This window comes from Telopea speciosissima, chromosome 11 (genome assembly GCF_018873765.1).
Source record: "Telopea speciosissima isolate NSW1024214 ecotype Mountain lineage chromosome 11, Tspe_v1, whole genome shotgun sequence".
NCBI classification, from domain to species: Eukaryota; Viridiplantae; Streptophyta; class Magnoliopsida; order Proteales; family Proteaceae; genus Telopea; species Telopea speciosissima.
Genome location: NC_057926.1, coordinates 5,326,202 through 5,339,883, shown reverse-complemented (window position 1 = coordinate 5,339,883; position 13,682 = coordinate 5,326,202). Strand labels below are relative to the sequence as shown.

At 41.2% G+C, this 13,682-nt stretch overlaps 1 protein-coding gene across 1 annotated transcript; it reads left to right on the top strand.

Annotated features, from left to right (window-relative positions):
* Positions 1 to 12,076: 12,076 nt before the first annotated feature.
* Positions 12,077 to 13,220, top strand: LOC122646839 (membrane-associated progesterone-binding protein 4). The gene has a single exon (XM_043840446.1). It carries the CDS (start codon positions 12,387 to 12,389, stop codon positions 13,122 to 13,124), a length of 738 nt encoding a protein of 245 aa, XP_043696381.1. The 5' UTR covers positions 12,077 to 12,386; the 3' UTR covers positions 13,125 to 13,220.
* The last annotated feature ends 462 nt before the right edge of the window (positions 13,221 to 13,682 follow it).

Genomic DNA, 13,682 nt, shown 5'->3' with positions numbered 1-13,682 from the left:
TCTTGGTTGAGTCTTGAAAGACTCTTTCATGATCAAGCGTCTTTTGGCTAATGTAGTTGAAGATAAAACTGCAAACTTTCCAGATGGGCTTTGATGCAGTTAAGATTGTCCAATTGGGTCAATTTGGCCTCAGAAGACTGTATTTTGGCCCATGGTTGGGTTCTATAGACCTTAAACATCTTATTTTTGGGTTTATTGATGTAATGAGTCTATTTTATAAGCCTATAAAGTGGGGATAGTGTTAGTACATGGAATTAGTAGTTAAATTGAGTGTTTGAGTTTGATTAGGATACTTAATAACTAGATAGAATTCTTTTTTATGTTTATTTACTTTATTGAGTGTATTAGAGTGATTAGGAGTTCTTTAATGAGTCAAATTAGGAATTTTAGAAGGTCTTTTATCTCAGATTTGATTATTGGGCCTACTTGCATCTGAGATCCTTAATCTAGATTTTTAGTGGATTGCATCAATTGGTATCAGAGCCGAAATCCTTTAATTTCGATGACAATCAACCATGAATTTATTACTCTTTTGGAGTGGTTAATGGGTGGATTGTTGGATATCAAATCGGATTTTCGGGATCTTCGATCAGATTTTCGAGAGCTCACTGAAGTACCAAACATGGTTGTGATAAAGTCTGCAGCATACTAGAAGCCTTAAAGGACAGATCAGTGGTGATAGAAAATGTCGACAATGAAAGTGAACAGTCTGATGATCTGATCAATGTTGCAATTGAAGAACCGATTGATGGTCCAAATTTAGTTGTGAAACCCCACGATCAGATTCCCATCGAAGAGATGTCGTTTGCTAATGACCATTAAAAGATCGTGACGGTTGATCGTGAGATGCGTTTGATCATCGCCCCATCAAAGTTATTGATTGTGGATGCAGATCCTTTCATTCTATAAAACTCGAGGTCGAGTTTTTCTCAACACTGAAAGAATTGATGCAGTTAAGATTGTCCAACTGGATCAATTGGGCCTTAGAAGACTTTATTTTGGCCCATGGTTGGGTTCTATAGACCTTAGGCTTCTTATTTTTGGGTTTATTGATGTAATGGGCCTAATTTATAAGCCTATAAAGTGGGGATAGTGTTAGTACACTGGATTAGTAGTTAAAATGAGTGTTTGAGTTTGATTAGGATACTTAATAGCTAGATAGAATTCTGTTTTGAGTTTATTTACTTTATTGACTGTTAGAGTGATTAGGAGTCCTTTTATGAGTCAAATTAGGAATTTTAGGTCTATATGTAGGACATCCCCCATTAATTAGAGATTGATTTGAGTAAAGAATATGAATTTTTTTTAAAGAGTTTTGGTGGTGTTGAGCAGTGCATACGGGATTGGTGTCCCAAATCTGATTTCTTCTCCTCTTCTGTTCTCTTCTTCTTGCTTTTTTCTCCCAAGAAGATTGATCTCATCTCTCTTCCTTCCCCTTCCATCAATCTTATTTCTTTCCTTGGCAACGCAGTTGCTTCCTTCATCTCAGATTTGATTATTGGGCCTAATTGCATCTGAGATCCTTAATCTGGATTTTCAGATTGCATCAGGCTCTCTCTCCATGGCTTCATATCTTCAGCAATTCTAGATCACTGTGGCCTCTCTTTGTGCCATTGGTTGCCCATTTCTGGACTCTGATGTGGTGCTTCATGCACTTGGAGGTCTTGCTTCCCCTAATCCTATGAAAGGCTTGTCACTTCGATTTCGACCAGGATTTCTCTTCCCACTTTTGAAGAGCTGCATCCTCTTCTTCTTACTCATGAGCTGCGTCTTCAGCAACTCAATCCATCCTCTGATGGTGAATCTGCTGTGTTCTTTTCCAACCAGCAACATCCCTCAAACCATGGTAACAACAAAACTGGAGTTCAGTGCCAGCTTTGTCACAAGTTCAACCATACTGCAGACACTTGCCTTGTTAAAGGTGGAAATTAAAATCGGGGGAAGAACACTTTCTATTCTGGTTGAAATTCACATTCATCTTCTCTCCCTGTGGTTCAACCTCTGATACTGGAGCTCTTACTAATTCGTCTTTCAAAAAAGCCGGGGTTCAGTGTATTTTTTTTGGTTTGTTCAATCACTCGGCTTCTACTTGTCGCAAGCACTATTGTGTATGCCTTTCGGTGATGATAATGTTGAAAAATCATTGGCTGCCATATCTTTTGCTGACACTTACTAATCAAACCTGGTATCCTGATTTGGGAGCTTCATGTCACGGCCCGCCCAACAAAGGCCCACGGGCCTAACTTGCAAGCCCATGGACTTGGACATTGGGCTAAGACCAAGTCCATGGCCTAGAACTCTCTACACTAGAAGGGAGTCTAGATATGTTCTAGAACCTCTAGAAACAAAGATGGTCAAGGAAGTTTCTAGAGAAACTTCTAGAAAAGCTTTGTAAATATCTAAGGAAGGAGGACAATTCTAGAGTTCTCGAAAGAGCTAGAATCCTCCATAAAGGAGGTGGGAAAATTCTAGTTCCTTAGGCTAGAAAGTTCTCCACCATTGGATGGAGAACACTTGTACAAATCCTAGCCATACATTGTAAGTTGGGGTGCCTATAAATAGAGGTGGTCTCATTTGGCTAAGGCACCAACCAACCAACCAACCAATCAAGCAAGCAAGCTATCAAGTCTTGTACTAAAAGCTTTTAAGCAATTCAAGTGCATTCTTTCAAAGTCTCTCTAGTGTTCTCTAAGTTCTCTTCCCAAGTCCCTTGCTAGAGTGGGTGAAAGGCTGACTTAGTGCTAGAGTGAGTGCTAAGTGCCGGCACGGTTGCTTAGTAAGGTCTAAGGCCGTGACAAGTGTGGTATCAGAGCTTCGGTTGCGAGGGAAGATACTTGTGGATTCGACATCATGGCTAACGAATCGGAAGTGCTAGACATGATGGTGAGTGAGCAAGCCCGTGGGAGGGAGGCCATTCCCACCAAGGAGAGGCGAAGAGGCAAGGACAAGTCTGTGGACGTTAGTGGAGCTATGGAGCCACGCCTAGCTCGGGTGGAGCTAGCAACCGCCGAGGTGAAGGAGCGCCTCGATGTTGTGGAGCAAAGTGGGGAGGAGCTCGAGGGCCACATGATGGAGCTCAAGGAGGAGCTAGTGAGCCAAATGGGGGAGCTCAAAGAGTCCCTACAAACCACTCTTAACACCATAGTGCACGCCCAACAGGAAGAGTTTGCCAGCTTCAAGGCTCAAGTATGGGAAGCATTGGCCAAGATGGATGCTCGCATCGATGAGGTACAAACGGATTGGGCAATGTGTAGGAGGGCAGCGGTCGGGGGAGCCACTACCTCGCGTGAGGTACCTAGGGTGGAGGTACCAAAGCCCAAGCCATTCGATGGGAAGAGAGATGCGCGGGAAGTCAACAACTTTGTGTGGCACATGGAGAGGTACTTCGAGGCGATGGCACTTGAGGACGAGCCGACTAAGGTGCGGACCGCAACACTTTACCTCACCAACACAGCAACTCTATGGTGGCGAAGGAGGCATGCCGACATAGAAAGAGGTACGTGCACTATAGACACCTGGGATGAGTTCAAGAAGGAATTAAAGAAGCAATTCTATCCCAACAATGCTACCTTCTTGGCAAGAAGGAACATCAAAAGGCTCAAGCATACTGGGTCTATTCGGGACTATGTCAAAGAGTTCACCACTCTTGCGCTCGATGTCCCGAGTATGACCGACGAGGAGTTATTGTTCAACTTCATGGATGGTCTCCAAAACTGGGCTGCACAAGAGCTGCAACGCCGTGGTGTGCAAGACCTTGCTTCAGCCATAGCAGCGGCAGAATCATTGATGGAGTTCCAAAGAGAAGACAGGCCAAGAAAGAGAAATGGGGAGAATGGTGGGGGAGACCAAGGTTCTGATGCTCATCACCCCAAGGAAGGCAGCAGCAAACCCTCTTTAGGCAAGGAGGGTAAGCCTCGTCTTGACAAGAAGGATAAGTTCAAGCCCAAGGACAAGTGCTTCTTGTGTGATGGGCCACATTGGGCTAGGGACTGCCCAAAGAGAAAGGCCTTAAGTGCCTTACTCGAAGAGAAGGGTGAAGAAGAAGAGCCAATCCGTATGGGTTCCCTCATGCAGCTTGGTGCTATCAAGGCCGAGACGGAGGTCAAGGCCGCTACTCCACAGAAAGGATTGATGTATATGGAGGTACACATGAATGGGAAGCCCACACGTGCCATGGTCGACACAGGTGCTACCCATAACTTTGTCTCAAGGGAGGAGGCAAAGAGACTTGGACTAAAGGTGTCCAAGGAGGGAGGATGGCTTAAGGCGGTTAACTCCCAAGCTCGTCCCATAAGAGGTGTCGCTTGAGGTGTCGAGATGAACATTGGGACATGGAAAGGCATCATAGACTTGTCGGTGGTGCTTATGGATGACTATCCGGTGGTGCTTGGCGTGGATTTCCTTAGAAGGGTTAAGGCTATACCCATGCCATTCATCAACACAGTGTGCATCATGGAGGAAGGTGCTCCATGTATGGTCCCAACGGTGTCAGGGACTAAGGAGGGTGCCAAGCTCTTGACCGCGATTCGACTCGAGAAAGAGGGAAAGAAGCTCTAAGACTTCACTCTCGACATATCGGTTGGAGCTAAGGAAGGCGGCCTTGTAGATGCAGAAGCAAGGCCTACTAAGAAGACCCTTGATGGATGTAAGGACATCAGGCCATTAGGGATCCACAAACAATCACCACCTAAGGGGAAGGTGGATGTGGCCTGGTCTTGCAAAGACAAGACCATGAAGAAGAGAAAGAGGAGGGCTAGCAAAAGAAGGCGACCAACAAGCTTCAAAGACGGGGACTTAGTGCTCGACAAATCCCTAAAGGAGGTGTCTAAGGAGAAGGCTCGCCGACACACTAGCCCATACGAGGAGAGACATGGAAGACTCAAGTTGTGGCTCAATGGACGTTGTTACTTCACACGGGAGGAGGCTATACAGGCGTTCATGCAGGCCATATACGGAAGTTCTCCAAGAAGGTTGCGACGAGGGCGTCACCAACTTGGGCGGGGGAGAGTGTCACGGCCCGCCCAACAAAGGCCCACGGGCCTAACTTGCAAGCCCATGGACTTGGACATTGGGCTAAGACCAAGTCCATGGCCTAGAACTCTCTACACTAGAAGGGAGTCTAGATATGTTCTAGAACCTCTAGAAACAAAGATGGTCAAGGAAGTTTCTAGAGAAACTTCTAGAAAAGCTTTGTAAATATCTAAGGAAGGAGGACAATTCTAGAGTTCTCCAAAGAGCTAGAATCCTCCACAAAGGAGGTGGGAAAATTCTAGTTCCTTAGGCTAGAAAGTTCTCCACCATTGGATGGAGAACACTTTTACAAATCCTAGCCATACATTGTAAGTTGGGGTGCCTATAAATAGAGGTGGCCTCATTTGGCTAAGGCACCAGCCAACCAACCAACCAATCAAGCAAGCAAGCTATCAAGTCTTGTACTAAAAGCTTTCAAGCAATTCAAGTGCATTCTTTCAAAGTCTCTCTAGTGTTCTCTAAGTTCTCTTCCCAAGTCCCTTGCTAGAGTGGGTGAAAGGCTGACTTAGTGCTAGAGTGAGTGGTAAGTGCCGGCATGGTTGCTTAGTAAGGTCTAAGGCCGTGACATTCAGCTCACATGAAAGGTGATTCCTCTCTTCTGATTTATGGTGATCCTTATTCTAGATCAGATAAATTGTGTCTGGAAATTGACAACTCTTGTCCATCACTCATTTTGGACCTCTGTACATTCTTTTCTTCTTAAGAATGTCCTTCTTGTACCTTCTCTTAAGAAAAATTTACTCTCTTGTTCAGACAGCTAGTGTCTTTTTGAATTTGACTCTTCCTTCCTCTCTTTGAAGGATCCTGTCATGCAGAAAATTGTTTTTTGGCCAATAGGTTGTGGACTCTTTACCCTCTTGTTTTTCAGCATGCTTCTTCTTCATCAGCTTGTGCTGCTTTCATGTCTTGATCAATAAATGTCTTATCAATGGACATTCTACTTTTCATGATAATGATTGTAGTACTTGTTCTGTTTGTCTCTTAAGTAAACAGACTAAATTGTCATTTGATGTCTCAGAATTGTCTTCTTCATCTCCATTCTATTTGGATCACAGCAATTTTTGGCTGGCATCTTGTTACTCTATTTTTGGTTTTCTATATTACATAATTTTTGTTGATGACTAATCTAAGTTCTCTTGAGGATATGAAAAATAAGTCTGAAACCTATGCCGAATTTCTTGAATTTCATGCTGTGGTGGAACTGGAAGCCCTTACCTTATGATTTCATGATCATCTGAAAGGAGAAGATAGCTGCCGCTAACCGAGACAAAAAGAAAGATGCTAGTAAGAAGAAAATATAGAATCCTTGGCTGTTGTGCTTCTTCTTTGAGGACTTCCTTTATGCTTTAATGGGTGATTTGAAGAAGGAAGGAGAAGATATTTTGGCTGCTGCTGTGCTCATGTTTCTGAGATCTCTGTGAAGGGGCTGCAGAAAATTGAAGGAGGTAGAAGACTCTTATTGCCACTGCTACATTCATTGCTTTGTTGTTGAATGCTTGAGAACTAAAATCAGTTTGTGAAACTGATAAGAAGATGTGTTGGGTGATGCTGCTGCACCTTATCTGAAAAGTGAATTGTTGAGAAGAGTAGAGAAGGAAGAGAAGAAGAAGAGAGGAAGAATACAAACCTAAGGGTTTTGATTCTTGTGAGTTGCTTCAAGTAACCCAAGTGACGACTTGGTTGAGGCTTTGGCGGGGATGAGGCATCAGTGAATGTGAGCCGCTCTAGGGGATATTGACATCGATTGAAGACATTCAATCTATGGCATCTTCAGTGGTTACCCATCAACATAGGTAACCCATTTAGACAAATCCCCATTTTATTGTATTTCACAGTAGGCTATTTGTTTGGGTAAAAGCCTAAGTGAATACTTGTATATATTTGGGTGGGATTTATATTGGTATGAGCTTGTAATTGGGGCAATCATATATAACCCCATTCTTTTTTTTTTTGGGGGTACTGGGGTATTCAGTGGAGGTTGGACCGGGGGTTCTAGCTCTCTGGTAGTTGTACCTACCTAAATCTTGGCGTTGTAGCGCCCTCCTAGTCTTGTGTTGGGTAAATTGGGGGTTGATGGTCCTGATCGTGGGTGCAGTCAAAAAGATTGTATTGTGCATTATACAAAGGCCTGATTTGGGTTGTAGCCGAAGAGATTATTTACACCGTGGATGTAGGCATACGGCCGAACCACATATCCCTTGTGTTCTGTTGTTTGCATATTCTTGTGGATATTGTGGATGTGTATTTTGCAAGATGGTTTGTGTGAAAGGTAGATGGGATTTGTGATGAGTTGCTGGTGATAGCTGCATATATCTGTTGCAAGTTGTGTGTGTTTGATTGTGTGAGATTGGTAAAAAGGCCAGTGCCAACCAATTAGTGTGTGACAGACGTGAGTGCATGTGCCAAGTGCTTGAGAGCTAGTGATGGGGATTAGGAAAAGTGAAGAAGAAGGAAAGGAGGAGATGAAGGTGAAGATGAAGGTAGAAGAAGAGAAAAAGAGAAGAAAAGAGGAAGAGAGAGAAGAGGTGCTACAAGCACCGAATGACCAAACATCAATTCATTTTCATCTTTTCCATCCTTCCTTTACAAGGCTGTTCGCAACTCTTATTTAAAGGGAAACACAATAAGGGGGGAAAGGGAATAAAAAATCCAGACTAGAGGAGGAGAATTCCTCTTCTAAATTTTGACCATCCATGTGCTGGGTGGTTGTAACCACTTTCCAACCCACTAAACTAACTATAAAATGAAATAAAAACTGAAATCCTACAGCAATAACTGCCAAAGAAAACTACAAATGAAAGATGTTGTCCATCTCATGTGGGGACCACCAATTGGATCGGTCTGGTCAAAGATTCTCCTGCATCAGCTAGAGAGGCAAATGAACAAGTTGAGGTTGTGTTTTTGAGGGTCACTGATTCACCCCCGCTCTCAGTGACACTTGGGACCAACACCTTGTCGGGAGTGATTAGGTAAGGTTGTGATAGCTTTGATACATTAGAGGATTTTGAGGGAAATTAGGATTTTGAGGGAAATTTGTTCCTAAGTCTTTGGAACTGATTGAGGAAGGGGCTAGGACAGCTGGAGAAGTTGTTATTTTGGGTGGGTTCACTTTGGAGGGGGTTGAGGGTGTGCAGTCTAAGGAAGGTTGGATGGGAATTTGGTGGGTATTATTTCAATTGGAAAGGAAAATGTGTTGGTTAGGGAGGGGGTGTTTGGAGGATTTGTTGAGGGAGAATAAATCAGTTTTGGAGGGAGATTCTTTTCTAGAATCACGAGAGATTTTGATGGAGAATTTGAGTGGGGGGGGGGGGAGTCAACTCATTGGAATAAGGGGGAGCATAAGAGGGCGACTTTTAAGGACATTGGCCAATATTCTTTGCCAGGTGGTGACATGGATATTTTTTCTCCAGTTTTGGTAGTATGCTCTCTTAATGATACAAATCATTCTCAATTGATATCTGATAAGGATCTTATGGCTCTTCATGTGGAAGGTATGTTGGATTTCATTTCAAATCTTGTTTCTAGTTCTGTGGAGCCGATTTTGAATCTTATGATGGACCAAGATTTGTGTATGGGATTGGAAATATAGGTTCTTCTGTCCTAGTTCCTTTGAAGGTTTTGGGTCATGTTAAAGCTTTGAGCTTGACCCAGGAAAAACCAAGAACTAGACTTAAGGGCCAACGATTTGTGGTATATCATAGTGCTCGGGTTCTCAAGGTGGATAATTCTGTTGGTGGTGGGCTTAGGAAAGCCCATGGAGTATTTTCTGAACCAGGTTATCTATGAATATTTTATGTTGGAATATTAGGTGATTTAATGCCTCAGATAAATAAAAGTAGGGTTGTTAAGAACCTATTAAATGAGATGAAGGCTAAGTTATGCGTTTTGGTGGAGACCAAGGTGAAAGAAGATAACTTAGAGAGTATTTTTGCTTCAATTAAGCTGGGCTGGAAGTTTGTCCACAATTGTGAAGCAGCCTTGGAAGAAGCGAAACATAATCAACTTGAATTCGGGACAGCTATTCGAAATCTTACTGAAACACTGAATTTGCCATCTCATGTCTGCTTTTCGTGAAAAAAGACCAATTAAAGTGGAGGGTTTCTTCAAACAACAAGGAGCTGAGTCAACTATTCAATCAAATGATATTGAGCACGTTTCCCGTCTCTTCTCGAGAAAGAAGTGGGGTATTTCTTTGCAAAATTGTACTCAATAATGTGGCAATTCTGTCAATCTCTTTATTAGTTGGGGGAAGAATCCACACAAATCGGATTTTTTGAGGAACGTATCCAAAGGGAATTGGAATATGGTTTGAGAACCTTTAAGTTGGGATAAGGCTGAGTTTGTTTTTGTTGTATTCATGAGATAGGAATCTGGTTTTATCATCGAAAAAAGCAGAGATAAGGATTCTGATGTCCTATATATTCTTCTTTGTTTTTTTTTTTTTTTTTGAGTTGATTCTTCATTTTGTTTCTTAAATCATGTTCGGCACGTAGAATTGTCCCCTATTTCCATCCTCTTGTGTTGTCAAATTTTGTCTCTAATCTAATTTGATCTGAGAAGAAATTCCTGGAAAAATGCTGTTTTCTCTATTACTCTGTTATAAAAGTTGTAAGATTCTTTATGGATAGGTTCCAATAAATGTGCAAAATTTAGGGATGTTTTTCCAATAAATGAAACCTACCAAGATGCTCTTTAGACCCATTATCTCTGCTAACAATGAGAGAAGAGTATGTGATTAAACATAGGTAACAAGAAGTTTTAGTGATGCAATAGATGAGTCAGGTGCCAAGGGATTGACACAGTAGGGTGGTGCTTATGGATTCCCACTAAAAACTTTAGCTCTTCTGATTCCATTCTCTTCGGCAAGAAGTAGGTCATCCCTAATAGCCCAAAACTCATGTTTCTGTTAGTGACTCTTACTATTTAATGTTCAAGGGTTTCCATGAATTTTTCTTCTTCATTTGAGATGTTGCCCTTGGTTTCAGAGAGTCTCAGCCACCCGGGTGCACAGCTCTATCTGATTTGAGTCAACCAACCAATTTTGGTGGGTTCTAATGTTTATTAATATATGACTATCTGGTTTATTACAGTTTCCTACTTTCGTGAAAAATGCCTGGTGTTTTGGATTAAAGTTTATAATTTTTGTATCCTCACTTTTCTTTGTGCTTCTATTTTTTTTAATGAATTATATGAATATATTCTCTATTTTTGATGAATTTTGCACATTATTTCTTTATATTGCTCTTCTGCTCTCTCCATCTTTTAATCGGCTGTATAGATGAAAGTAGTGGTTATAATACTCGATTTGATTATTCTGAATCTGTAAAGCTAAATTGTAGAATGAAATTACTGTTTTTCTGGGAACAAATTTGGTAAATCATCTGGAAAAGGTTGGGTGGAAATAATTATCTGAATAATTTGGTCTTTTTAGGCCATTTAAATACAATGACACTATCAGATTTTGCAAAAACAAAGTCCAAATAGGAGTTTCACTTCAAACCCTAGGTTGGTAGGCGACGATGTACTACGTACTAAAATACCCTACTCTACACATAATTTAGTAATAGAAAGCAAGCAAAACATTGAATTAATGTAAAACAACTTAAATAAGCATTAGAAATCTTTCCAACAAGTCCAAGATTGCTTAAATCTGATTTATATTGAAGGAGTTATGTACCGGTCAAACTTTATTTGGTGTGCCCAAATGTTGTCAAAATCGCTCTAAATGAAAATAATTTTTTGGACATCAAAATAAATAAATATTATACCGCACTTTTGGTTTTTAGCAATGTTTTCCCATATTAAGATTTATGGAATTTTTAGATTTGAGAAAACCCCCAGCATTAGAAAGTTGAAAATTGCACCTGCCACCGAAAATCCAGTTTTTGTTCTTGAACTGGGGGGTTGACTTTTTTCCTTTCGGAATTTTATTTTTTTACTATTTTTATTGGATTCAAATAAGAGGGGTATTGGCTTATTTATAAATAATATCTTAAGTAACTGAAATACAAAAACATTTACTTAAATGATATTAGGCATAAATAAGTGTCTGTATACCAAGATTTCCCACTGAGATCTCGCTCAGATCTGGAGATCTGGCACTCATATAAAGGATTTAGGGTCGAGATCTCGACCGAGAAATTGCACTTTTAGAACTCGTATGAGTTCTCATCTCGACCCCTTGGAAAACTGAGATCTCGCGAGTCTTAGAACTATGCTTGTTATGAGTTGTGACACTGTACAAGGTCAGCAACGAGAACTTTCATTCAAGAGGTCATAGAAAGGGCGTTCTTCCTTTCTGTTTTTTCATTTGATTTATAACTGCAAAATTTTACTTGAAAGGGATAAATGTAGAGGTACAACAATAATACAGCACCACAATACAAATAGTACAACAACGAGATGGTCCTTGCCATCAAAACAGGAGCAGGCTACTCAACAGTATAGGAACCCTCGTACAGAATGTTCTGTTAACACCCTCCTAAGCTACAAAGTTAGCAGATCTCACCCTCCAAGTAAAAGTGAAGTTCTAAGCTACACATAGAGGTCTAGTTTTCCTTGTGAATATTTCGAAGGCTGACAGCATTTTACAACAACTCAGCCTTATCCCAACTAAATGGGGCTGGTTGGCTACATGGATCCTTGCCCTCCAAAGTCCAATCAGACTCTATTCGAGGTCATACTTGAGACAAGACAAGGCCTAAGCTATGCATGTCTTTCCTCACCACTTCTCCAAAGGTCATTGTGTCATTTAAGGTCATTTTAGAAATTTACTTGGATAAATACGCTAGAAAGATAATTATTCGACAATGAATTTGAGGAAGAAAATAAATTCATTAGTTCTCTTCAGAATTTATGTTAACTTTTTGTCAAATGCTTCTTTAAAATAAACGACAGGAATTCCCGACCAGCCAAATTTTGTCAGCTAGAGGCTTATTATGTTTTATTTTCACTCTTATTTACATTAGATCCACTAATGCATTTTTTCCTGGTTGTTATTTCAGCACTGTTTCCCTCTACATCCACTTACAGTTTACTTTTCTATTTGTTGAAACATATATACCAGGTGATGATTTCAAAATTAACACTGTTTAATTCAAGATAAGTGACTTAGAATCACTTCTATTGGAAGGGACAGTACAAGCAAGGAGAAAGAGTTGTTTCTGGTCACTTCACTGCCACGATGGAATGCATCATTTAAGGTTAGGATTAGTGCAGATGAAAGCATAAGGAAAGTACGGAACTAAAGAAGAGTGAGCTGTAGAGAAGCAGCAATTAGTTTGAGGATTTGATTTTTGTTGTGAACAAGAAACACAGGGGAAGCTAATCTCACGGAGTAGCAGTTGTTATGAATCATGATGGTGGCAAAGATGTTGTTGGCATCACGTTTTTATGTAGGATTAGCAGTTTTAGTCACTCTCATCGCCATCTTGCTACGGTTCTCCATGAGGCCACCAATAGTTCAGTCAAGGCTGTGGACTGCTGAAGAGTTAGCTCTGTACAATGGGACTAATGACAGATTGCCCATCGTCTTAGGACTTTTGGGCTCTGTTTTTGATGTATCCAAGGGGAGATCTCATTATGGTCCTGGAGGGGCCTACCACCACTTTGCTGGAAGAGACGCATCACGTGCATTCATTTCGGGGAACTTCACTGGGGATGGGCTTACTGACTCACTGCAAGGTTTATCAAGTGTTGAAGTGAAGGGTGTTGTGGACTGGCGGGATTTCTACGTCAGAAGCTACACTTTTGTTGGTAAACTGGTGGGCCGTTACTATGATAACAAAGGGAATCCCACTAAATCACTGAAGGGAGTGGAAGCCAAATCTGCTCGAGGAGCTCAGCTTTTGGAGAAGCAAAAGGAGGAAGAAGCTAAACTTCCAAGTTGCAATTCAAGGTGGAGTCAGCATGAGGGAGGAGAAGTGTGGTGTACTGTAGGATATCCAAGACTAGTTCAGAGACCTCTAGAGATTGCTTTAACAGGGAAGATGAGTAAACGTTGTGTGTGCTTCAATGAAGAGGAGCTGGGTAAACCTGAATTGGAAGTCTATGAGGGGTGTGATCCTTTATCTAAGGTCTGTAAATTGAACTAAATTCTGTTTTGACTCTTCTAAGTATATGTTGTTTGAATTCCCCAAATTATAAAAGTTAAAGAGGAAACAGGAAAGAAGGCAATTCACATGCATCTAATGAGAAGACTATAACATGTGAAAGCTAAGATGTCTGCTAATAGAGATTCCCACCCACCCCCACCCCCACCCCCCGCAAAGTTATTGCAGTTATTGTTCTCTATAGAGTGCTTGGTTTTGTTTGAAAAGAAACTTTCTCGTGATCATTTTCATGACAATAATGAGGCTCTAAGTCTTAACTATTATCATGGAAATTAAGCAACAAAAAACTCAAGGAAGAAGGTTCTCTAAGCCGCTGGGGCAGGGTACAGTAGCACCTCTGTGTCTCTCTCTCTCTCTCTCATCCTCACATGAAATGATCTCGCTGGAGCAGGGTACAGTTGCACCTCTTTGATGCACTCCTCTATGCCACTTGCTTAGAGAACCCTCTTGATGCAGTTAAATCATATAAATGGGTTTTTTGTTTTTTTAGATGAATTGTTGCTTGTTAAGCTGTTATTGAAGAACTAGAGCAATAAAAGC